This window comes from Pollicipes pollicipes, unplaced genomic scaffold (genome assembly GCF_011947565.3).
Source record: "Pollicipes pollicipes isolate AB1234 unplaced genomic scaffold, Ppol_2.1 Scaffold_3087;HRSCAF=3621_pilon_pilon_pilon, whole genome shotgun sequence".
NCBI lineage: Eukaryota > Metazoa > Arthropoda > Thecostraca > Pollicipedomorpha > Pollicipedidae > Pollicipes > Pollicipes pollicipes.
The window spans coordinates 14,316,374-14,342,063 of record NW_023596225.1 but is presented as its reverse complement, the minus strand read 5'-3'; the positions used below and the strand labels follow the sequence as shown (position 1 = coordinate 14,342,063).

Sequence of the window (25,690 nt, the reverse complement as noted above, 5' to 3'; positions counted from 1 at the left end):
CCGACGGTCGCCGCTCCTCAGATGCCCGCTGCTACCTCAGCATGGCGCGCCGCCGCCGCCGCCTTCCACCCAACGGTCGCCGCTCCTCAGATGCCGCTGCCACCTCAGCATGACGCGCCGCCGCCGCCGCCTTCCACTGACGGTCGCCGCTCCTCAGATGCCGCTGCCACCTCAGCATGGCGCGCCGCCGCCGCCGCCCTTCTAACCAACGGTCACCGCTCCTCAGATGCCGCTGCCACCTCAGCATGGCTCGCCGCCGCCGCCGCCTTCTACACCAGTCACCGCTCCTCAGATGCCGCTGCCACTCAGCATGGGCGCGCCGCCGCCGCCGCCTTCCACTGACGGTCACCGCTCCTCAGATGCCGCTGCCACCTCAGCATGGCGCGCCGCCGCCGCCGCCTTCCACCAACGGTCGCCGCTCCTCAGATGCCGCGCCTGCCACCTCAGCATGGCGCGCCGCCGCCGCCGGCCTTCCACTGACGTCACCGCTCCTCAGATATGCCGCTGCCACCTCTCAGCATGGTCGCGCCGCCGCCGCCGCCTTCCACTGACGGTCGCCGCTCCTCAGATGCCGCTGCCACCTCAGCATGGCGCGCCGCCGCCGCCGCCTTCCCCCGCTCGCCTCGTCTCTGCCGCCACCTCAGCATGGCGCGCCGCCCCCTTCTTCCACTGACCCCTCTCTCAGGTGCCGCTGCCACCTCAGCATGGCGCGCCGCCGCCGCCGCCCCTTCCACTGACGGTCGCCCTCTCTCAGGTGCCACCGCTGCCGCCATCAACTTCCGCCGACGAACGCAGCGGAGACCCATCTAGTTTTGTTGCCGGGCACACAGCTCAGGCGGCACCGGATCGCCGAAGCGGACCATCACCGGTTCGACGGGTGCCCCCACCTCCAGCACGCGGATACTGGGCTCGGTTGTCGCCCGCTAGGCGGCGAGTCGGGCCGACCGGCAGTGGCGGGCCAAGCCGGTGGACTGTCGCTGGCGGCCGCAAAAGAAAAAACTCGCCGAGGCCCAGAAGCAGCGCGGTAGCTAGGCGATGCCGGTGTCGCCGTTGAGCTCCGGCTCGCTGGCGTGGCCGGCCGACACCGTTGCTCCCGCGCCGCGACAGCACCCAGCGCCGGCGCTGGGACTGGGACCGGTGGGCAGCTGTTGGGCCTCCAGCAGGCGGGCGCAGCCTGGCCAGTCGCACATGTAGGCCCACTCGGTGCTGGTCAGAGCGCAGCAGGGTCCCGCGCCACCTGTCACCACCCGGCAGCTGTGGGTGCCATATGACCAGGGTAGTCGGCGCGCTATAAAGCCCAAATCATCATCATCACCGGGCAGCTGTTCAGTGGGCAACGGCTCTGTCGCTGCCCCATCCGTCACGACCGTATGCTGCAGACGAGCTGGCACGCGAACATCTCTACGTAATTCGACAGCTCGGCCGTGACTGAAACGAATTGCCTGCACATAAATGGTACAAGGAACTTGCAAGGAGTCGGTTGCAAAGGACTGGAGGTGATGTGCATACTCTGTGTGGGTGTGCTACATATTGCCTTGCCCGTCTAGCAGTTTTGCACATCGTTCTTTGCCTTGCACGCATGCCTTGAGCGGAGTAATGCCTTCCTTTTTCCTGGTATCCACTGCAATGCCGTAAAAATTCTTAAGGAATGCACTTACTACTTCGGCGTGCCCTGAAAGCGCTGTGGCGTCAGGCTGAATACGATCTCGCTCAATACCGATCGCCTAAAAGTTAATCAAACAATAACACCATCGAACATGCACTTTGAACTAGCATCCTGATGAACAACGAAGGCCGCCACTTATGGTCAGCATATGAATTATCGAAAAACATACAGCGCCTCCCGCTGCGAACGAACGACCGTGTTCAAAAGGCTGCAAATGTTATAAAAAAAGGCTTCTCGGCCTCACGTAAGTAGTTCACTCTGAAGTGTCACGGCCTCTCGAATTACTTATCACCCAACGTGACTTGATATATCGGAGGGGTCACCTGACGATACACCCTGAATCGTTGAGGTGCCATTGCTGATGTGTCCCGACAGCATGGAGTTGTCCTTAAATCGTGACGGGTCACATACCGATGCGTCCTCCCGGGATCGATAGCGGTGTTTTGAACTCACAGCTCACTCTGGGATGTGCTTTGACCTCACGTGGTGCGGCTGACTGGTGCCTCCAGAGTCTGACCACGTGCGCCCTCCCCCAGAGTTTGAACCCGTGCACCCACCAACTGACACGCACTGAGTCTGACCTCATGCAGGGTTAGTGACCGCTGAATTATGACCTAAGATTGGGACCTTTGACCAATCTGTCCGACGTCACGTGGTGTCACCGATCTCCGTTTCTTGACCTGGCGAGGTCACTGACCTGCCTGGGCGGCGGGTGTAGTCCAGCGGGGTGTTGCCGTCGTTGCCCCCAAGGTTGACGTTGGCGAGCTCAAGTCCGGAAAAGTCCTCAACGCACCGACTGCTGCAGTGGTCGCACAGGTGACTCATTGTAGTCTGGTGGAAAGAGTGAGGTCGCGCTATAGACTACCGGGGATGCACAGGTGATTCATTGCAGTCTGGTGGAAAGAGTGAGGTCACGCTATAGGCTACCGGGGATGCACAGGTGACTCATTGCAGTCTGGTGGAAAGAGTGAGGTCGCGCTATAGACTACCGGGGATGCACAGGTGACCCATTGCAGTCTGGTGGAAAGAGTGGGATGGCGCTACCAGGGATGCACAGGTGATTCATTGCAGTCTGGTGGAAAGAGTGGGACCGCGCTATAGACTACCGGGGATGCACAGGTGATACACAGTGCAGTCTGGTGGAGCGAGGTCGCGCTATAGCCTACCGGCAGTGCAGTCTGGTGGAGCGAGGTCGTATTATGGGTCGGCTTCCGTCGCCGCATAGTGTTTCGTCTCAGTTTAATTTACGACCGGTCATGAAGCCGGTCGGAACTTCATAACTCAAGGTGGAAAATAAACAAGCTGTAGTCTCGTGGTTATCCTGGCTATTGAATTGTTCTTTATTGGTCTGCATTAAAGGCTTTCGCCTTAGAGAACATCTTAAACAGTGCCCGTTGCCTGTAACTGGAGCGCACTGATCAGAAGCCCCACTCGTTTTGAAACTTTTGTCGAAATGTCCAGATTTCCGATCAACTCCTGATGCATTTCCAGAATGATTTCGAATACCACCTGAAAAAAGTGCGAAGATTGGAACATCTCCCACGACCTGTGTGAAATCTTTGTTCTTTTGCAGAGAGAGTTGCGGACTGTTCAAGAAGAACTCCCATAAAGGCCCATGCTTTTTCTCCTCTGGGTATAGGTTCTTATTCAGTCAGGAGGCTCCTTCCTCCCCCCCCCCCCCCCCCTCCCCAAACATACCGACGTCGGCTGGACTTCGGATATATCCGCACATACCGACGTTCAGCCGACGTTCAGCGATGTCTAGCCTAGACATTTACCAACGTCCAGCCGACATACACATTGGGCTCTCTCTCCGCTGTCAACCCGATGTTCGCCCGCTCTCCAGCCGACGTACGCCTGCTCTCCAGCCGACGTGCCCCGCTCTCCAGCCGACGTTCGCCCGCTCTCCAGCTGACGTGCCCCGCTCTCCAGCCGACGTTCGCCCGCTCTCCAGCCGACGTGCCTCGCTCTCCAGCCGACATTCACCGGCTCTGTAGCCGACGTCCGCCCGCTCTCCAGCCGACGTGCCTCGCTCTCCAGCCGACGTTCGCCCGCTCTCCAGCCGACGCGCCCCGTTCTCCAGCCGATGTTCGCCCGCTCTCCAGCCGACGCGCCTCGCTCTCCAGCCGACGTTCGCCAGCTCTGTAGCCGACGTTGGTCAGCTCTCCAGCCGACGTTCGCCCACTCTCCAGCCGACGTTCGCCCGTTGTCCAGCCGACGTGCCCCGCTCTCCAGCCGACGTTCGCCCGCTCTCCAGCCGACGTGTTTCGCTCTCCAGCCGGCGTTCGCCAGCTCTGTAGCCGACGCCCGCTCGCTCTCCAGCCGACGTTCGCCCGCTCTCCAGCCGACGTGTTTCGCTCTCCAGCCGACGTTCGCCAGCTCTGTAGCCGACGTTGGTCAGCTCTCCAGCCGACGTACCCTCGTTGTCCAGCCGACGTTATTTGCCCTCCAGTCGCGTAAATCTGCCTGTTTCCACACTATAAATGTATTCAATGTCTCCAAGGCTACAAAGTTTTTGACGTGGTCTCACAATATTGTTGTCATGCCTGGCGATATTACAACACCTTTACATAATCCCAAAACAATCCATTAGCAATGCTCTGTATTCCAACACCTTATCTGCAGATATCGCATGCCTCCATCATGTGAACAGCTTAATCTTGCATAGCCACCCAGAATAACGTTGGGGGGGGGGGGGGGGGGGGGGGGGAGGCGGGGTGTCGCCGCATCAGCGCCCGCCTTGTTCCCGCGGTTTCTGTCGTTCACTGGAGTGCGGTCTACCCACGTTATACAGGCATTTCCTCCCTTGCAGTTCGTCCTGCGCGTTGTCTGCAGAAAGCTTGTCCGTGGCAGCTTCTGAAGGCATCCATGATGACATGAGTAAAAAAAAACATTAATGCACAGAGAGCAAGAGCATGAGCGACAGGAAGAGAAAGCATGCTAAAACACGACATGAACCCATTTTCCATCTTTCATGCTCCAGAGATTGACAAATTGAACTCAGTACCAAAGTCGAAGTAACACCATTTGTCCTTAATTTTCATGAACAACTTTTTGTGAGTATTTAACATGACATTGGAAACATCCAAATTAATGACATATCCGACACAACAGCAATGGCTAGCTCAATGGAAGGGTATGGATATATGAAAAGGTCTTCTGTGTGCCTTAAAAACCCAGATTTTCGGATGTTACTCACAGAACCCCTATACAAATCCCATGGCGGCCAAAAAGTAGCTTGGGACACTAAGTCCGGATCGTGGCGACCGATCTGGCATTTAAAAACGAATTAGCATCATCATTGTTTTTAATCGTGATATCGATTCAGGCTGAGGTGTTGAGATGGTAAAAAAATGCAAAGCCACTGTTTTGTTCCGTTGTTCAGACAGACGGCAGCATCACTGCAATATGCCGACCGCTCATGAATCAGGATTCGCTCGTCACTTATGGCCAGCAGCTGTTAAACGCTCATGCATGTTGACTGCTCTGTGTGGGTTCTATTTGGTGGGATTCATCCACTTTAGATTTTGAAACCACGAAAGCTGAAGACGAACTTAGCTATGTCATTCATAGCCGTGCCTAACCCACAATTTCTACGAGTGGACCACATGCATCGAGGGTCAGGGAGACACAATGTAACACATTTTGCACTGACTGCCTTAATTACGGTTTTCAGGTAGGAAAAGGCACGCGTAAGACAAAAAACAAACAAAACACAACGCTTCCAGCAAAATATTGCAATGGGTGCGTCTGGCTGTTCAGCCGTCCTACTCGTTCAGTTATTTAGCCGGTTTGAGGAGCCTTTCTGTCCGCATCTTGCCTGCCCTTGGTTCTGATAGGGGTGCCTGTGTCCAGCCCTAATATGCTATATGTGTCAGTAAAGTCGCGCTGTTCCTTTGATTATATAAAATGCTTTAGTACACAGACTGCCGACGGCAGTCACTATAACGTTGCGGAATTGCACTGTCTGTACTTTGTTCAAGTATATTGTTTTTATCAGAACAAAATGTGTGCGTCTCGTGCTTTATTTCACATTTGCTGTCGGGCTAAATAAGGCCGGGTTACCTAGACTTCGCAGACATTTCTTACATTACTGCCGTGTAACATTAGCCGGGTTAACGAAATGCATCTATCATTTCGCTTGTGCGCGGTATTAGAAAGGCAAGCCTAACGAATTTTTCCCTGGCCTGCAGTCAGAAATAAATCCGCACGTGGCTTTAGATCGCTGGACCAATTTTTTTGTTGTCCACTGGTCTCATGACGTCAGGAGCAAACAGCGACCACCGGAACGGCTCTCGCCCACCCTACCGGCCGCCGCTGGGACAGGAGAGAGGAGCTCAAACCAACTGAGCTGCGCAGGCGGATAGCCGTTTGGCGTTAGTAGAGTGAATGCTACCAAAGTCAATTGCCCTTTCACCCCCGCCTTAAAACGTCCTTTTGGAATAACTGACCCGCAGTAGATCAACTTGGGATGCCCTCATCGGCATTGGTTATCAGTTCATTTCGCAAACATTTTGGCGGATTTCTTCAAAAACTATGGTAGCAAAAGCGCCATCAAAATGTCACATCACTTTTGAAGCTTAGGTCTTGGGTATGACTGCTTCGTGGGTGGGTCAAATAACAAAAAGCGAATGCCACAGCGAGTCGAACCCGCCCACCTCAGCCAGCACGCTCATTTGGATACCACATAGGTCTCAGATGGCTCACATGGGCTCAGATGGGCAACGGACTTAGCATGGGCAAGAGACTTGGTTTCAAATGGTGCCATAGGGCTGGCCATCATAATTTAAGCGCTCATTAAACCCTATTATGAAGCAAACGAGGCAGCATTTTTCAGAGAGGCGACAACCAGACACTGTTAATTCAATTCACACAACAGCATTTGATTTCTATGTAGGTGGGCACCAAGTGGGCTCCACATGGGCTAGTCACACCTCTGGCCCATGAGGCAAGGTAGAGAAGAAAGCTCTGTTTCTCAGAGTGTGGCCGGTGGTGTTCTGAGGGCGCAGCGGGAAATGTGGCGCAGGGGACGTGACGGGATGATGGGACTCTGTCCTGGGCACAGAGCCATCCCACCTCTCCTCAGACCACATCCGGCCTACGTAGGCGAGCTTCTCGGCTTCTATAATGTGACTGTGCCTCTGTGATCCTATATATTGATGTTCATAGCACGTTAGTTTCGTCTAACCCCATCCTGGGAAACATCCGCAGACGTGGCTCTCTCGTATCGGCCATTTCGTCGTTCATCTCACTAGGGTACATGTCATCTTTTCGGGTAAAATTTCTACGGAGACCCGATCTTGCGGTCTCACCCTGAAATACTTATGAATTTAGGGGCCTGCGTCCGTCCGCCTGCGAACGGTTTCATTGTTTCGGAGACCTGACCCTTACACCGGCCTTGATGGCCTACAGGGGTGCATCAATGATTTTCTGAAGGGGGCACCTAAGTAAGCACTCAGGGAATCGAGGGAGGACGAGGGCATCGAGGGAGCCCTCTATGATGTTTAAGCAAACAATGCGGACGGCCTAATGGAGATCTCCTGACTCCGCTGCGTCCCTGCCGACCTCCCTTGTTTGCGTTTCATCATGCCCCATGACCAGGGGCATAGATTCACAAAATGAGTTGGAGGGGTTGAACAGTGAAAAATGACCCAACCTACCCTCAAGTACGCCAAAAATCAGTTTTCTCCCCAAATTTGGCCCATTTCCTTTCAGTTTTTTTTTGTTAGGAAAGGGGGGGCTGGAGCCCAAGTTAACCTCCTCCCGAACTGAAAGGAAAACTACACCCCTGTCCGTGACTGCCGGCCCCACCCCCGAGAACGTCACGCTCGATCAGAAAGTGCGACAGCCGGACACGCGTGCCGCTCTGGGTTCAGGCAGCGTCCGTCAGGGTGGCGCGTTGGCACATCAACACCAAGTTTTTTTTAATGCGTCGGAGTGCCGCCTGAAACGTTGCAAAACATTGGTACAAATGGATCATTGCAACGCTCCAGGTATATTGGTACTGCTAGGCAGCATAACATAATCGCATAGAGATTGTATTTAACAGGATTGTTGGGTTTGCTGAAACGAAAAACTTTGCTGTGCTCATTACTTTTACGCTTGTTGAATTCGTCTTAATGCCAGTTTTGCTCAAGTGTAGCGCGGTGCTATGCAGAGCCATGCAGTAGCGGACAACGCTCTATTGTGACGTAACAGTTGTCTTTCGATTACGCTCTCTACGATAGGTGTCGATGTGCCCTTCAACAGTGAATCCATAATTCGGGACTGACGTCATCGCAAGCCTCACGCGCGTAGGCCCAGCGAGCGCAGATCTTGTAGAGAATCTTGATCAGGTCTTGTGAGCGTAGGCGTCGTAGGCGTAGGGTCCAGTGAGCGTAAGCCTGCTGGGCGTAGGTCTTGTGCGCGTGAGGCCCTGGTTCTGGGAATCGTGACGGTAAATCGTGTGCTGACACGTCCCGACTGAGTATATCACCGTTGGTTCGGAGCGATGTTAGCGGGAGGAAAGCGCCTGGAGAAAGTGTCAAATGCGCGGTAAGTCAGTAATGGAAATATCTATGATATTAAATGAATAGCACACAAAAGGACTTCAGCGGATTTGATAATGTTCAATGCAATCGTTATTTTAGCGCAGTGTCCACATTCCGTTACATTAAGGGGACCAGAATGTTAAACTGATTTTTAAACATTGGTAGGGTTACTGGAGCTTGCTCCTGCCCTGCCGCGTGTTGGCCTGGCATTGCACTACAGCCAGGATCGGCCCATTTTATGCTGTCAGCGGTGTCAATAAATCAATATGCTCTAACACATATATAATCAGTATGTGTTTCAATAAAGGGACGTGCGAGTCAGGGAGCGCAACACCTGTCATTTGCCCGGTCGCAGCGAGTCGAAATGTTCACTGCTGTCTTCTAACTTGACTCGAATTTTGTAAATTCGAGTCCAGGCTAGTTTTCTAAACTTAAATTGGACTAAAAAATTATACGAGTCCAATTTACGCTGTCAACGCCTTCCAAGAGCACTAGGCCTATTTTCCAAAGTCGCGCCCATCATTGCCATGACAACCACCGCGCGCACCTCTTCTGGTGCGAATAGACGAACCCTCGTGATTGGTCCAGCGGGGACGGTCTGCGCCTCTTGCGCCCCTTGTCGGAAGCGTCCGGCACTGGGTCAAGGGGGCCGGTAGGGGCAGCCGACCCCGCGGCGTCGGGACCGTCGAGAACAGCCTCACCGGAGCAGGCGGAGGTGGACGCCAGGGTGCAGCGTGCGTGGACTGAGTTTGCTCAGTGGCTCATGGGCATTCATGGGCGCTCGCACAATGGCTGATCCGTACTGAGAGAGGGTCACAGGCGCCTCCATGCGACAGTGACACAACTCCAGCGGTGCCGGTCGGCATGCTGTCCGGGTGCCTGCAAACCCGAGGGAGAAACGCCACGCGCATCGGCGTTCAGCCAACGGGAACGCTGCACCACCATTCTGTCAACCTCCGTGGCCGGGCCCGTGTATCCGCTGGTCGGTCGGCCAAAATGGCCCTAACTGTGGGGCGCGATTTACGTGCAGCGAATGGCCAACGAGCGGCTGCACCTCATAACCTCGCCGAGAATGAGGCACTGCAAATCGTGCCCTTGGACGATGGGACGATGTGCGGCAACTCGGACACACAGCGGCCCCTCTCTTAGTGGCGGGCGTCTTCCACGGGCTTGTTTGCTGATATCGATTTTGTCATGACCGTGGCGGAAGGTAGCGGCTGACTAGGCTTCTTTGGAATAAGACGTGAAGCGCGTAATGCCAGGCGTTGTGAGACGTGCTGGTCTATATCGAGAAAGGATAGTATGTAAGTGCTGCTGTTCTGGCGTCTCGTTTCCGGCTCACTGGTACATTCAGTACATCCAAAGGCACTTCAGTATTTGATACGCGTCACAGGCACTCCACAGTCTGTCCCGCCGGCGCATCCGTCCCCGCGCCGGCGGCTCTCTGAGTCTTCTCCTTTGTCTTCCCTCTCTCCTGCCCCCCCCCCCCCGTCGCATCCCTCTCCTCCTCCTGCCTGGGGCAGGAGAAGGGGAGGGATGCCTGGAGCCTGGGGCAGGAGGAGGGGAACGCGAGCGCCTCCAAGCGGCGCTCGCCAAACTAAGCAAACATTCACTGGCAGCACATAGGTGTTCTCTGACGCTGTACAAGTTCTCAAGTACAGCTGGGCAGCTTTCGTTGGGCCCCTACGCTCATTCAGAAGCTAATTGACGTAAGATGTATATGGTAAAATGGTCTTTCTGCGTGCGTTTATGAGTTTATCTCGCTCTGCTCTCTCGTTCGCTCTACGCATGGCCAAATCTTGAATGGCTTCGAGCACGCGCGCACCTCTGAGAAAATGGTTGCGTCTAGCGGGTATCATTGGCGGCGGTGGGGGCTGAGCCTGGGCCACCAAACTTAAATAAAGATTTTCCAGAATGGAGGTGACTGCAACGAAACACAACTCGATTTTGTCCACCAGGGACGTTTTTCTGCTACCGGAAACAAAATACACAGAGGATCTCAGTGATCTAGAACTCGGAGGTTTATCTCGAGATATTTTGTCATGAAAAGTCTCTAGCGACCGGTCACTAGTGCGCACTTTTTTGCCGCGTGTTGACGATGAGTGGCGGTAGTGGTTGTTTGGGGCGCTTGCAAGGCGATCTAACGCGCTTGTTTCGTTGTTGGAGGTACGAGCAGCGGTAGTGGCGGGAGGTAAGCAAATAAATTCGGTCAACGATAGTTGTAGATGCATCGGTGCGCTTATTACATGGGTAATGAATGTGTGCTGTTCGTTATGTCTGAAATGCCACCATTTGTGACTGATGGCTCGCGGGCACATCACGGGGGTCGAGGTGCCCTGACGTGCCGGTCCACGATCCGGACTAAAAGTGCGTGGACCGTTGGGGGGTGCTCGGTTAGCGGCAAAACTGCGTCAAATATTTCCGTGCATGTAAGCTGTAAATCCAAGTGCCTTGAATTTGCTGAACATCTGCCACTAAGTTCAGGGCATGGGCCAGTCTTAAAAATTCATTAATTTTGCTTGGCACTTATGTGTCATTGGTGTGCTGAACTTTATGCTTGCATGTGCAAAAACCATGCAATATCTGGTTATGTGAAACTCTTACACATTTTTCATGCAGACATGTAAAAGGTGTTTTTGCCAGAAGCACCTTGACACATACATTCTACATGCAGTGAAGGTGATGCTGATCAGTGATGCCTACTGATCAGTGCTAGGATTTATGATGCATCCATTATTAAATTGTTGCAGATGTTTTTGCTTTACCAGACATGTTTGGCAAAGGTGTATTTTTTGCAGTCTGGTGCAAGGGAGACATGTTTCAAGAAAATATAATGCTGTAATTATGATCACAGGCTAAAAATAGATGTTTGGCTCTGGCCCATTTGTGCTTTAATAAGACTGCTGAGCTGTGGATTATGCAAAGGCCACTGGTTTCTTTCTGTAGGGACAATTATATTCAATTGCTTGTGACACATCCTTAGAAACCAAATGTAAAAGGCTATTTATCCTAATAAAGTTAAGTTATGTTCTTATTATGCATGCTTTCATCTCATGACACTGTATTAAAGAAGGTTACCCTCACTAGTAACACTTTACTATGCAAATGTTTACAGCTACCATGCTCCATGGATGATTGTCTGTGGAATCATAAGGCTCTCAGTCAGCTTTTTATAAACTTCTCCATCTGCACTACAATTTTGTCACTCAGCAATGCTTGTCAAAACATTTTTGACCGATCATGCAAAATGTTCTTCTTTTTACACAACGTCCCCACACTCCAGCATTGTTCAGATCAGCATCACATGTGGCAGCAGTACCATACCACTATCAACACAGCCAACCTGATGGTCTCTTTGCCTCCACCAGCATTTACTGCTCACCTCTGACCTCCTTTCCCCCACACCAGCAGGACAATGTCAGTCACTGGCGAGTCGTTGATCGACGATGATGACGCGAGTGTGCTGGAGGAAGAGGATGACCTGCAGTCGACTGCTGACTCAGACACGCTGCCGTCGGGCCGGAGCGCACGCAGCCGCGGCGGCTTGGCCAGCCGCGGTGTCACGCTCCCGCTGCTCATGAAGGAGGGGTTCCTGGAGCCAGGCGATGGTGCCATGTCCATCGACTACCTGGTCAGTGGCGGCGGCCGACGGCGGCTTCTGCAGGGGTGACTGTACGCAGCCAGTTTGTGGGATTTGGTTACCCAAGTCCCCAGGAAGTTGGATGGTGAAACATGGTGAAACAAATGGCACGTATCAGGGCAGAAATGAGGGCAGTGAATGTGTGCCATGAATGCAGTGCTGCTGTCAAAAGTAAGAAATGCATTGCCAGCAAGTTCAGAATTGTTCAGGAGACCATTTTTATGTTGTTTTGGCATCATGGTTGTAAATAAGAAGCATTAGATAGAAATTGTACACCAATCAGGAGACAAAACAATTCCCTATCTTGCAATATACAAAATTAAAATAACTGGCAATAACCAGTCCTAACTGCTGAGGATGTCTTTTGGCATGGGAAGACTGTATTGAAACCAAATGGTGGTCAAAACCAAAAGGCATATCTGGGCAAAAATGTGTATATGATAGCATTTGTGTTTTGTCAGTGGTACAGAGGGACTCAGCAATGTCTCGTATCTCGGCAAAAACAAGTATTTGCACAGTTACGCGTTTGTCGTGCAGTTGCTACGCATCGTATGGGTGATTGAACTATTCCATGAAACCAAGGAAGGATGTTGTCATGTCCCGCACTTAACCCATTCAGGGTCGGGGACGTCTCTACAAACGTTAACCATCTGCTAGGTGTACTGCCAGACGTGGAGTCAGGCGTACCCGTTATGCATGGCAGAATGATGATGGTTTTTTGGTGGTAAATAGCCGTGGTCAAGACCCACTGTTACTGGATCTACCCCTGGTTTAGACCTATGGTATAAACACACCGAAACTGTTATCCTTCTAGTGTATGAAAGAGACGAAAAACACGTAACTGCTCAATTTCCAACGGTTCCCAATGACAAAACACGTAACTTCACAGATACGCGTTTTTGACAAGGTACTGAGGTTGATCGTAAGTGGCCAAATCGCGTATGTAAGCGGATACGCGTTTGTGACCTTGAACGCGGAGCGCATGGGAGCAGTTGAGTGTTTCACAGATACGTGCCAGCTACTCGTTTCTGTCTTTGGAAATCTTACAGGTGCTATTTATATTTGAATCTACCAACCTCATATCCCTTTTAATTCTTTTCAAAATCATGAACATACGCTTTTCACGTGGTCAAAATACGCGGCTCGTTGAGACGAATCTAATGACAGCAATAACCCAATTTCGAGAAAAATGTTAGTTACGTGTTTCTGACTGGACGGCAGAATGCAGGGCAGGCACGATGACGAGCTGGTTTGTTGAATGTACTCAGGGAGTGTTGAGGTGGGCTGTGTTGAACAAATCAGGGTCAACATTGAACTGCCATTGAAGTATATTTTCACAAGTCAGCGCCACAGCACACGTTGTAGTCATCACTAGCGGATGATTTGCCATGAGCAAAAAATCAGCGCAAGCCAATCCCTCCCTGACGTTGAGCGGGCTATGGTCCATACTTAAACCAGTCCGTTTTGGGGGTGCACTGACAACTGTCATGGCCGAACCGTTAAAGCTGGTTCAGATGAGCGTGTTCCGCTGCCATGCGCGTCCCCAGTGCCTGACAGCGTGTGCCTGCGTGTCGTGATTCAGGGCCAGAAGTTCCGCGGTGACCTGCTGGCCGACGGTCAGATCCGCTCCCAAGAGACCTCCGAGCTGTTCAGCTCGCCCAGCTCCTGGGCCATACACTGCAAGAAGATCGTCAACCCGGAGAAAAAGTCCGGCTGCGGCTGGGCTTCGGTACGGGCAGTCTGTGTCTGCTGCCGGGGTCACACAGTCGGTCGCCGGGCTGTAGTGCAGGCCGGTGGGGCTGCGGCTGGGCTTCGGTACGGGCAGTCTGTGTCTGCCGCCGGGGTCACATGGTCGGTTACCGGACTGTAGTGCACGCCGCTGGTGCCCGCGAAAATACACGCGGCGTAGCGCGGCATAGCGCGCTTGGCCCTTTATTTGTGTTGTTTTCTGTTTGTTTGTTTTTGCCGTTAAATGTTTTTTTTTTGGCCGCCTACTCTTGCAGCACCAATTGGGGTACTGTTAGGTTCAGGGGAAAGGTTGACGCTGCTCAGGGTTTGTTCATGCAATGGTTCCATGGTTATAATTCAGGTCAGTACCATTGACAATGCTCGCTTCTCTTACAGGTTAAGTACCGTGGAAAGAAACTGGACATTTTCAAGAACATGCTATTTAAAAGGCGACGGGAGAGAGAGCGTGAGCAAGGAGAACAAGAAGAGGAATATGAGAGTGGTCAGTGTAACACCGGCAGTGTTCGTATGGACATGTCGTTAGATGCGTAATTGGTCAAGGAGTTTGGTCATCTGCCATGAGTACTACGCGAAGGAGCTTTGCAGGCACATTTGGTTTCGTGGGTCATCGGGTAATAACCTTTGAAAATGTAGCATCTATAGTGCCTGTGCTGTTGAATATTTGACTGGAATTATGGGCCTTTTAAAATCGTAATGCGTTTAGTTCGAGGTTATGGTACCCTGCGTATCCAGCCGAGCATTTGTGAGCCAGGCCCGCTGCTCGTGTGTTCCGTGGGTCCAGACCGATGAGTGATCGTTCGTGGCTATGACTGTCATATGGTCCTTATGCCAAACCGCAGTTCGTGTGTTCCGTAAGTCCAGAACGATGAGTGATCGTTCGTGGCTATGACTGTCATATGGTCCTTATGCCAAACCGCAGTTAGTGTGTTCCGTGGGTCCAGACCGACGAATAATCGTTTGTGGCCATAACTGTCGTATGGTCCTTTTGCCGAACCGCAGCATATGAGGATGAGAAGAAGGATCTGCTGCTGAAGAAACGGGCCCTGATCCAGAAGATCATCGTCAAACACGAGGTGCTGGGCACCAGGAGCGCAGACCAGTAAGTCTGTCTGACTGCATATATTTGCGTACTCCTGTTGTATCAGATGATCCATCTTACCATTGACGCACCGCGCACCGGAGGCGTGCCTCAGTGTCCGCACGTGCCACCCGAGCCAAAGCTGACTACGTGTGACAGTCCCCGCGAGCGCGCAACGAGTTCGCGTCGACCGTGTGTTTTCCGAGCAACTTGCATGTGGTATTCGCCACCATCAGACACTCCCCGTCTTCCGCTGTAAACGCTCGGGCCTTAAACGGCACGCCCGTCGCTTGCCTGCGGCTCAGATGAATCTGTTGTGCCGTGTTATCGTCATGTGTATCGTCCATGTGTTTTCACTTTTGTGTCCAACGTATATGACATGGATGCCGGAAAAGCCGTGTTGTGAGGGATCCTAGGTACAAGATATACCTTATATATATATATATATATATATATATATATATATATATATATATATATATGCACATCTATCTATCTATCTATATATCCTATGCACCCGACCACGCTGCACGGTTCAGCATGTGTTCGTCTTGCAATAGGCCGAGCACGCCGCTTGAGCCATCAGCGCTCTGAGCGAGTGCTCCAGCGGTCTGAACGCGTTACTGGTAGTGCTCAGCACGCGTCTGCGTTCCAGTGACCCGAGTACGCTGCTGGAGTGCGTGCCGTTCAGCGAGCTGGGCAAGATCCAGCCGTTCACGGTGACGGTGACGAGCAGCACTGCGCTCACCGTGGTCGGCTTCCACTCTCACCTCACCGACTCAGAGGTGGTCGGATACCTGGCCGGCCGCTGGGACGTCAACACGCACGGTCAGTGGGGAGGAGCACACGTCGGCACAGGCGGCGCCGCTGGAACACTAGCACACGGGGCCACCAGCGTCTCATGATCATTCATGTTTATGCGCCAGGTGACCAGGCCGTTAAGCCGAAAACGTCATCATTATAAGCTCTGGTGGCCCCTGTTTAGTGCACATTGCTTGTGTGATCTGACGGGATACTGTTCAGGGGGGAGGGGCCGGAGGACGGCTGGGTAAGATAGGGGCATACTGTTTGGGAACCAGCTGATGTGTGCTGGTGTGCGTTTGATTGCTGCAGAACAACAGAGTATACGTAAAGTCATATGATGCAGGCTCTTGGTGTCACTCGATCCGCACATAGTCTGCGGCAACGCTGCAGGCTTTCATTAGATTGGAGAGGCGCTTCGTGATTTATTTTATTAGAAGAACAGCGCGGGAATCATTATGGCACGATGCAACTTTGAATGCTTTTGTGTTTGTGAAACTGCTCGATGTGTTTAAGTATTTCCCGCCGTATGGCGTTTGATTTCACCTCTTTACATTGTGAGTTCACCCGCCACAGTTGACTCGTAGCGATCAAGCGCGCCCAAAATATTCCGCGCATTTCTCCTGATTTGGATGTGACTTCATGCAAAATCCACACCGTCCAACTGTCGACGAACAGCCAAGACGAGCCGGACGGCAAAGAATGTTCGTGACGTCACGTAGATTTTGCGTCGTCCGGACTAATCGAGCGCACCTTTAGCCTAGGTACGTGTGGGGATGGATGCCTCGCTTATTAAAAAAAAATAATAAGCGAGGTATCATATAAATATTCATGCGGGTGGGGTGTAAGAAACAGGATCCGCTCGGTCGTCCGGGCGAATGACGTCACTCACTGACGCGACGCTGATTGGCCAGATCTGGCCATCACCCATGCGTTTCCGGTGCGCTGCCGTCTGGCGGAGAAGAACAAGTGGAAGCGTGTCGAGTACGACATTTACACGGCCATCGAGGAGCGCAAACTCACGCTGGTAGGCCCGGCCAGTGGGAGAGGATGCAGCGTGGCGTGGTAACGTTACGTCTGCCACTGAACAGTGGTCCGAGAGGCAGGTTTCGAATTGAATGCGAATCGTCGCTTAGCAACATATGTTGGGCATGCCGGAGAGTTAGAGCATACAAACGTGCTCACAATACCCGTCCACTTTAGGTTGGCTCCCTCAGAGGATGAACGGGGCTGAGAGTGATCGCGTATTACAGCTGATGTGCCTCGGTGTTTTACTGAGTGTGTCATTTCTCGCTTGCTTAACTCGTTCGGTGCTTAGCTAATTTTGAACGGTCGTTGACCTCACCTGAGTATCAGGGAAGAACATGACTGATCGGTAGGGGCAGCGGTTTAGCCGGGCGCCAGGGCCTGTCCTCCCTCACGACTGTCGCTCGGCAAGTCCTGGGCCGCCGATTGCCATCGGCGCCCGGCGGCGGCGGCGGCGGCGGTATGTCTGGCGCGGCGGGGCCGCCGCGGCTGACCGGCGCCGGTCTGATTGTGTGCGCCGCAGGTGGGCTGGTACCACTCGCATCCACACAGTCCGCCGACGCCCACCATCCGCGACTCGGACCTGCAGCTCGACTATCAGATCAAGATGAAGGGCAGCAGCGACGCCAGCTACACGCCCTGCGTCGGCATGATCTACAGTGAGCGCGGTGCCGGCCGCCAGCTCCGGCGCTGCTGGGCCGTAGGACTGGCGGATGCCCGGCTGTTGTTCGCGTCGTATTCGGTTTTACACAGTGCCGTGGTGCGTCGTGCTGTTTTACTTATAAATGACAAAATTGTCAGAGTTTTCGTGCCATCTTAGGTGTGTAACAGTTAGGACACATAGGGGCCATAGTAGTCCATGGGGGCACCCTAAAATCTCATTCACCATCGCGTGAAGCCGCGTTTTGGGGGATCGCATCACAACCCGACCGGTCGCCAGCACGTGAGTATTACTTTTGATAGCCAGATGCCAGCGAATGAAGTCAGAGATGCTATTTTAATAGGAATAGCTTGCGATTTATCCTTTTTCACCGCATATGACTTTCCCATCTTGCAGTAGTTGGTGGTGAACGGCTAGACAGTGCCATACATTGGGTTAATTGGAGCAACTGGTCCTCCCTGCTCCCAATTACTTCCTCCTTCCCACAGCATTTCCAACTTTCAAGTTGGCGGCGGCGACGTGCAGTTTCAACGTCAGGATGATTGCGAATCAAACGAGTGGTGTCTCTTTTGAATGCCCAACGCACCTGATCACAACTGTGTGATCGAGCGCCCGTTCCCGGTGTCACGCGCTCACCGGGTCCAGAGACGACGGGCCCCTCACGCGTTACCGCTCCCGCAGCGCCGTTCCCCAAGAACAAGAAGCGGCCGCTGCAGTCGAACCTGCTCTGCTACTGGGTGATGCCGCCGCACGAGATGCGCCCGGGCGACTACCCGCGTCCCATGGCCATGGAGTACACGGTGGCGCGCGACTCGTACATTCACCAGGACGCCCTGACCGAGATGGTGAGCGCGAGACTGAGGCCGCCGCCGGAGGCGTGCGGGCCGCCTGGCGGAGGGGAGCGTCCTGTTATGCGTCCTGTAATGGGAATCGACGGCTCAAGAAGGCCTCGGTAGCGGCCTGTGTTCACTCTGTGCCAGAACGGGAAGCTGTTACGGAACGGTAAGCTGGGAATGCCATTTATTGGTGGGTCATTCAGCCGATTGCCGTCTACTTTGGAATGATGGACGGACGCGAATTTGAGGTGCTAGACGTTTACGACCAGTTAGTCGGCGCCGCGCAGCCTGCGCAGGTGTTGAGCGCAATGTTTCTCCCGCCGGCGGAATGCCCGTCAGTTGACACGAGCCGCCCCGGCGGCCGTCCGGGCGTCGTGTAACCGGCGGGCGTGTCTGCCGCAGCGGCTGTGCGCGGAGTTCTACCGGGGCGCTCCGGACGCGGTGAACTTCACGCGCCCGCTGCCCGACGGCAGCACCAACTGGGAGCGGCTCAAGTCGGCGCTGGAGCCGTGCGTGCCGGCCAAACACGGCGCGCAGATCATCGAGTTCTTCCATGACCTGCTGTTCCCGCGGCCGGGCTCCGAGTGCCCCGAGGCCAAGGTGGTACTGTCGACGGCGGCGCTGCTGGCCGACCGCTGCTCGGACCCGTCGCTGGCCGACCTGCCGGCGCACCGGCGCCACCGCGACGCCGCGCCGCCCGCCAAGCGGCCGCGACCGGCGCCGCCCGCCGACGCGGCCGACACCGCCGTCGACCTGTCGGCGGCGGTGGACCTGTCCGCGGCGGCGCGCCGGCCGACTGTCGCCGCCGCCGCTGGGACCGAGGATGGGCCGCAGGATCTGTCGGCGCCGCGGCCGGCCTCGGACCTGTCGGCCGCCGGCCGGCCGGAGCCGCCCGAGCTGCAGCCAGAGGACCTGACAGCGACCGCACGCCACGTTGAGCAGACCGAGGGCGAGGCGGCACCGGCCGCCGCCCAGCCGCTGGCCCAGGAGGAGGAGATGGCGGCCGCGCGGCAGCCGCAGGACCTCACGGTGCCGGCCGCTCCGCCGTCTGACGACGAGCCAGCCGCTGCCGAGACGTTTGATACGTCCTCCCCCGCCGGCCAGCAGGTGGCCTCGCCCGGTCCTGCCTATCCGGCCGCTCACCGGCCGGTGGACTCGCCAGATCTTGCGTTCTCAGCTTCTCATCAGTCGGTAGACTCCCTTGATCCTGCCTTTTCAGCCACCCGTCGGCCAGTGGATTCGCCCAGCGCCGCCTTTCCAGCTTCGCATCAGCCAGTGGACTCGCCCGATCCCACTTACCCGAACGTTGGTCTTCCAATGGGCTCGCCCGAAGTGGTCTCCCCCGCCGGCCGCTCGGCGGACTCGCCGCAGGACCTGAGCGCCGCCGGCACGGACGGACCGGCGACTGCAGGGGTGCTCAGCCCGCCACTGGCCGCTGATGTCTCCGCCGTGCCCGCGACCGAGTCGGACGACGAGGACCGCCGCATGGTGATCGACGAGGCCCCCGGCCCGTGAGCTCGCCGCGCCCGCTCCCGCCGCGCGGACAGCGGACTCCGATCTGATCTCCATTACCGGGGGAGAGACGCACGGCCACCATGACTGTACATAATGTACGTTGTCTTCGTACATCGTGCGCATTTGCAGCCCGAGACGAGTAGTGTTGGAGGACATTTTCTGCATCTTCTGACCTGGTCAATCATGTGTAGACAAACCCGATGGGTTTTAGTGTACTATTTATTTTTCTGTTTTTGTCGGACAAAGCAACCGTTTTGTTGGCATTTCTACGTACATTTGACATAACAATACCATGCAGTTTTATCAGTTGTGAAACTTTACAATTAAACGTGGTTACGAAAAATGTTCGTATTTTTCATACTGTCTATGCATTACGTCCTACGATGTGCGATGATTTTATGCATTTCTTGTTAGTGGTCTGAACATTTGTAGCACGATCAGTGAATAAAGTACAACGCTGGAGGTAGCAGTCCTGCAATTCACGTTGAGGAGATATGCGTGCTTACAGGCATGGACGTAGCCACGCGGTAAATGTCCAGGGGTTCAACTCCGTGTCTGTGCTGTCTTATTTGGTCAAAACGTAACATTGAGCGCTCCCACTGTTTCGACGTTTATATAGCACTGCGTTTTTAAGGTAATGTTTTTTGCTGTAGCGCTTGATGTACTTTGCATACCCTAAATTAGACGCTTGTTCTAAAAAATGCGCGACAAAACATCGCGTAGCAATCTGCGGTAGAAATTTTGAAATGACATAGCCCATTAACATGCTTAAGATTGGGACATTTTGTGGTAATGCAGAAGCGAGCATCAATCTAGCATGAGACGTGCCTGGTATGACACTGCGGGGTCAAGCAGCGGATCCTCGCACTCGCACGTCGATTTTCACTGTTGGTTGTCGACGAAGCTTTCTATTTCTTCCCTGGATGCGCATTACGCCTCACCAATTTCGCCCTTGATGACAATCTGCAATTTTGCTCTTGCTCAAGGCTCGTGCCTTGCATTCAATCTTGAGGGCAATGACCATTTGAGTGAGTGTACTGCCGCACCAAACGTACCGAGGATGGTTTGATGTTGGTGGCTTCACTTGAAGTGAATGTCCCACGAGTGTTTGTCTGCGTGCGTGGGCTCTGAATGCATTGATTCATGGATGTTTGCACGGTGCCTGTACGAGCCGTGGATCGCACAATTTGCTTTAGCTCTTTTGGTCAAATTGGCCAAGTGGGCTTGTTTCAATGGCGATTTATGCGCCGTCCCAGCGCTTTTTTGTACAGCCTTGAAGTAAAAATTGGTAGCTCTACTACCAATGCATTAAATACGGCGCTATTGCGACTTTTGTGGTGAATTTCATAAGGCAAGTTGAACATGCCAGGTCACTGCAAGCGTGTCGTCATATTTTGATTGTCGAGGGGGGTGCGGGAAGCGGCTGCTGTCCGATTTTTGCCATCAGTGGTTCGTCTTTGGTTGAAGCGGAGGGGTGCTGTCCACTCAGAATAGGAGATTTAGCTCTAGATTTCTGCTTTCGTGTTCACAAGGTGAGTGATAAGGTGTTACATTCCGGACGAGTCTTGCTCTGCTAATTTAATGTAGGCTTCCATAATACAACTAACAAGTTGAGTTTTGCATCATCTTACATCAAATTCCTGAGTTGCCATACACAATTAAATATTATGGGCGAGTGATATGTCAATTGGAGACCAGTCCCTTACCAGTTTATGAACTTGTCATATATGTCACTTGAAAATATTGCAATTGCATACCTGTGACCATGTTGAATTGACCTATTGTTTTCCACATCTTTGAAGAACTTATGCTGAACCTGGCATAATCCAAAAATGCAGCAAGCATCTTACCTATATTGACTAAGCTACTTCATATATGCTGAGTGAACTCCATACCATAATGGGTCTTGCTATTGTCCATTTTCATATGTGGAGTTGTATTCATTCATATGGGGTTTGTATGAGTTAAAATGCACACTGCTGCCTGGTAGTCATTTATCCATGGTTCTCATTTACTAGCTTCTAGCATAATCAATTATGTTGATTGTTCATTTGAGGCTAATCTGGCATGATCCCTGTTACACAAGTTAACCCAGGCTGTTGAAAGAAAATACCTAACATGACATTGGCAGAGATATCCCCTGAGATTACAGAGTCAGCCAGAACAGTTTTGGAGCCCAAAGTAAAGTGTGCACCATAATTCCAGTGTGATTTTTATGAAACCTTTGGAGAATTAAAGGTTCCCAGGGTCTCAACGCACTACTCCAGCAATGATCAGTCCTGTCATGCCCTATGCTTTACCCCAACCTGTTCCACTCCCCACTTTGCCCCAGAGCTATGTTTTATGCTGGCCTGGTGCCTCAGTGTGTGGTGGGTCAGTGCTGATGCTGTGTTCCTACTGTTCGTCCGCTGCGCGACCATGACCTGACTGTGCCTGCTGCGCCAACAGATGAGCGAAGCGGCGGCACCGGAGCCGGCCACCGTGCTGCCAGCGCGCATGGCTGGTGGACCACACGGGCTTGGCGACCCAGCCGACCGCTCGCTGCGCCGCGTCGAAGTCGAAGTGCTCATCCCGAAGATCATGCGCGAGCGAGCGCGTAGCGACAAGTGCACCGAGCTGGCCGAGCGCTTCTCGCGCTGCTGCAGCGACAACGGGCTCACCATGGTCTACAAGTGTCGCAACGAGAATGACGCGCTGCGCTCGTGCCTGACGCACTGGTACGAGAATGCCGAGTTCCGACAGGAGTGCACCGAGCGGTACCTGACCGAGCGCGCCGAGTACCGCGCCACCGGACTCAAGGCCCGCCTCCGCCGCAAGGGCTCAGACATGTTCTGATGCGGCGCCGCGCGCGGCGGTCGGAACATGTGGAGCTGAGCCGAGCCGAGCCGAGCCGGCCGTGGTGTTTGGATGGGTCGTGAGCGAGATGAGCCGTGAGCTAGCGGGCTCGATCGAGTCCGGTAGGGCGCGGTGTGAGCCTGAAGAGAGTCCGCCGCAATTGGAGAGAACCGGCTGCTTCTTGCAAGTGTCTTTCGTCTGAGACATTTGCCTGGGGTGCGACTGTAATAATGATTGTGGGACTCTCCCGTGTTGATGCAACAGGCGGTGCAGACTTGAATAGCATTTACTGCTACTGCGTGGCTAGGTGCATGAATAACTCACCAATAGAAAAGTAATGATTCCACCTGTCGTTTCAGTATGCTGCTGCAGCACCAGTCCACGTTTCATGAAGTGCCGCTAGCGAGACGGATTTATTTTCTACCACATGTACATGATGGTGGCGACAAATCAGATGCACGCAACAGAACCTGTTTCGTGAACAAGGCTACACAAAATATATCTTTGCTGTCGATAAGTAAAACGATCGCATGCAGCAGCGTCCATCAAAATGCGATGCCCGTTCAGACGTGCCGAGGCGCCGCCACAACTCAACATCTTGTTAGCGACGATGCCTGTGCTCTAAAGCGAAATGTACAGCATTTAATCTTGATGCGTTATATTGTTGGTGTGCGGCTCATCTCCTAGTTTCCCGGCGTGGATGCGTTCAAAAAACCGTTTGGACATGCACTGGACGCATGGAATGTACCGGACCAGCCCAAATAGTCACAAAGCGAGTTTTGACTTGTAAGTTTTGTGGGGATCCGCAGACCCACCTGAACGACGCTTCCGCGAGCAGCGCTGACGGGGATCCTTGAAGTCCCTTTTGACCGTTCTCTTCCGAATGTTCTATGCATTTTAATCTGGATTGTGCAAACCAGGAGCGGTCAATTAGGAGGGCGGGGGGGGGGGGGGGAGCATGGCCGAAGGTGTAGCTACCCCGAAACGTTCATAATCAAGTTTCAGCCGTGTGACCCTGTGTGGGAAGTTTTGATAGTCTCCGCCCACCCCCGTGCATGATAGTGTGACACATCCGTTGGATAGGTAGTTGAGAACTAATAGTGATACTATTTTGCACCCCCTTGGCATACAGCGTCTGCATAAGGGTATTAACAGTTACTGTTAGTCAGCTGCTGTTGCAGTTTTACAGCCGTTTTTACTTCTTTATGCATCGGGTGTTGCCATGCTTTCACGTTTGGTATTCGATAGTACCAACAGGATGCCGTAGGTATGCGCACACGTGAGACAGGCGGTCACATCGGACCTTCAGCTACATACTTGAGACAGGCGGTCACACGGGACGTTCAGCTACATACGTGAAACAGGACCTCCAGCTATATACGTGAGACAGGCGGTCAGATCGGACCTTCGGCTACATATGTGAGACAGGCAGTCAGATCGGACCTTCAGCTACATACGTGAGACAGGCAGTCACACAGGACCTTCAGCTACATACGTGAAGCAGGACCTTCAGCTACGCCAGGATGATGTGATGTGAGAGGCGGCTGGCTATAATATCCACGCAGTGTTGTCAGGGTGATGCCTTACGTCAGGTTTGTGACGACGCCAGGTGTTCAGCACCACCAAGAATAACTACACAAGATGGTTTGACACACGTTACCGAAAACACGTTCAGCTGCATCAGAATAATACTGTGTGTTTTGCAAGAACGGACGGTAGATGTTCAGTTGTACCAGGACGACACACCACATTAACTAGGTAGGCAGTGAGGTACACTAAGCACACAGCTGCAACAAAAGAATGCCGTACAGTAGTGGTGCGTCCGTCCATATTAAGCGTCTAACTACACCAGGAAAACGCCGTAGCGATGCAGGAGGTCTTACTGGACCTTCAGCTGCACCAGGATGACGCCGTAGGTGAGGAAGGCGTGGTCCCACTAAGCGTTCAGCTGCATCAGGATGACGCCGTACGTGAGGAGGGCGGCCACCAGCGACAGCAACGTGCCCTTGTTGACGCGGAAGAAGCCGGCGGCGCTGACGGCCGCGTCGGTGGCGCGCGCCTGGCAGCTGGTGACCACGGCCTCCAGTTGCACCAGCGGGTCGGCCGTCACCCGGTCGTGCAGCACGACCAGTGACTGCTGCGCGCTGGACGCCACCCGGTCGCCGGCCAGGCACAGGAAGCTGACGTTCAGAAACCCAGATACCATCTGCGACAGGATGCCGACGTGGCGCCAGGAGGAGGTGACGGCTTCGAACTCCGGCATCACTACGCCCACTGTCATGCCGAAGTAGAAGAGCGTCAGCGCCAGCAGCTGCACGCCGTACGCCTGGTTGAAGAGGTCGACGACGTGCGAGGCGCGCGCGTGGCGGCGGCGGACTGCGCGCAACCGGCTCAGCAGGTCGGGGTCGGACCGCGGCGACGCCGGGGCGCCGACCGAGCCCGCGGCCAGCCGGGCCGTCCCCTTGGCAGACAGCAACACCGTGACACCGGCCTGTGACGTCACGCCGGCGGGGGCGGAGGGGTGCGACTCCCCGCCGGCTTCTCCGGCAGGAGGACTGCTCGTTTCTGGCGAGAGGCGGCGCCCACTCGGTGGGAAGGTGGTGCGCCGGGGACCAAGATATCTCTTCGTCGTCGCCCTCAACCAGCTGCTGTAGGGTCGAGGTGACGCTTTGGAATATGTCGGCAATGTCCATCATCAGCGCCAGAATTTGCCAGAGCAACAGGAAACGTAGAGCGCAGTAATAGCAGCCAATGCACCCTGGCAGCCACCGCTCGGTGGGGGCGATCGTAGCAAATCGTATGACAAGCAGCAACTCGAGCAGGCCGTTGAAACAGCAGCGCAGCGACCATGTGGAGCCTCCTCTTGGGCGCGCCCTCCACCAGCCGTCCGCATTCCCGCAGCAGGCCAGCGACCCGGTCTCCCCGCCACCAGTTGACCAGGAAGAGGACGTTGAGCGGCACGACGATCACGGTGTTGTAGAACACGATGCTGACGATGCCGAACACCCGGTTCGCCACTGCGGGACTCTCTCGCCAGGTTGAACACCGACGCGGAGGTCATCGCCGCGTGTAGCAGCGCCCGTCAGCAGCGCCAACATACTGGGACAGCTGGTGAAGCGGTGACCCGTCGGGCCGCTGCCTCTGATGACGTCGCTGACAGGCAGGGCGGCCGAGCAGCACGGCCAGGCGGGCCACGGGCCGGAACAGTGGCACCGACATGCCACCGGCCCGAGCCGCCGGGGGCGACGCGCTGCCTGGAGAGGTGGCGGGCGATCCTCGCCGGCTGCGGTGTCGCCGGTGGCGGTCTCACCGAGCAGACGACGTGCGTGTCCACTGGCTGGGGTCTCCCACCA

General features: G+C 54.3%; 2 protein-coding genes and 1 pseudogene across 2 annotated transcripts; all 3 read left to right on the top strand.

Moving 5' to 3' along the window:
• The first annotated feature begins 8,282 nt into the window (after positions 1-8,282).
• Positions 8,283-8,436, top strand: LOC119090739 (uncharacterized; annotated as a pseudogene).
• Positions 8,437-10,293: 1,857 nt separating this feature from the next.
• LOC119089775 (MPN domain-containing protein) lies at positions 10,294-19,502 on the top strand. The gene is made up of 11 exons (XM_037212589.1): positions 10,294-10,387; positions 11,605-11,827; positions 13,419-13,565; positions 13,961-14,066; positions 14,585-14,684; positions 15,319-15,491; positions 16,379-16,491; positions 17,014-17,149; positions 17,833-17,996; positions 18,390-18,666; positions 19,399-19,502. The coding sequence occupies exons 2-11, from the start codon at positions 11,612-11,614 to the stop codon at positions 19,500-19,502; spliced, it is 1,536 nt and encodes a 511-aa protein (XP_037068484.1). The 5' UTR covers positions 10,294-10,387; positions 11,605-11,611.
• Positions 19,503-20,938: 1,436 nt separating this feature from the next.
• On the top strand, positions 20,939-22,801 carry LOC119090386 (COX assembly mitochondrial protein homolog). Its single transcript, XM_037213183.1, has 2 exons — positions 20,939-21,034; positions 21,951-22,801. The coding sequence occupies exon 2, from the start codon at positions 21,951-21,953 to the stop codon at positions 22,335-22,337; it is 387 nt and encodes a 128-aa protein (XP_037069078.1). The 5' UTR covers positions 20,939-21,034; the 3' UTR covers positions 22,338-22,801.
• The last annotated feature ends 2,889 nt before the right edge of the window (positions 22,802-25,690 follow it).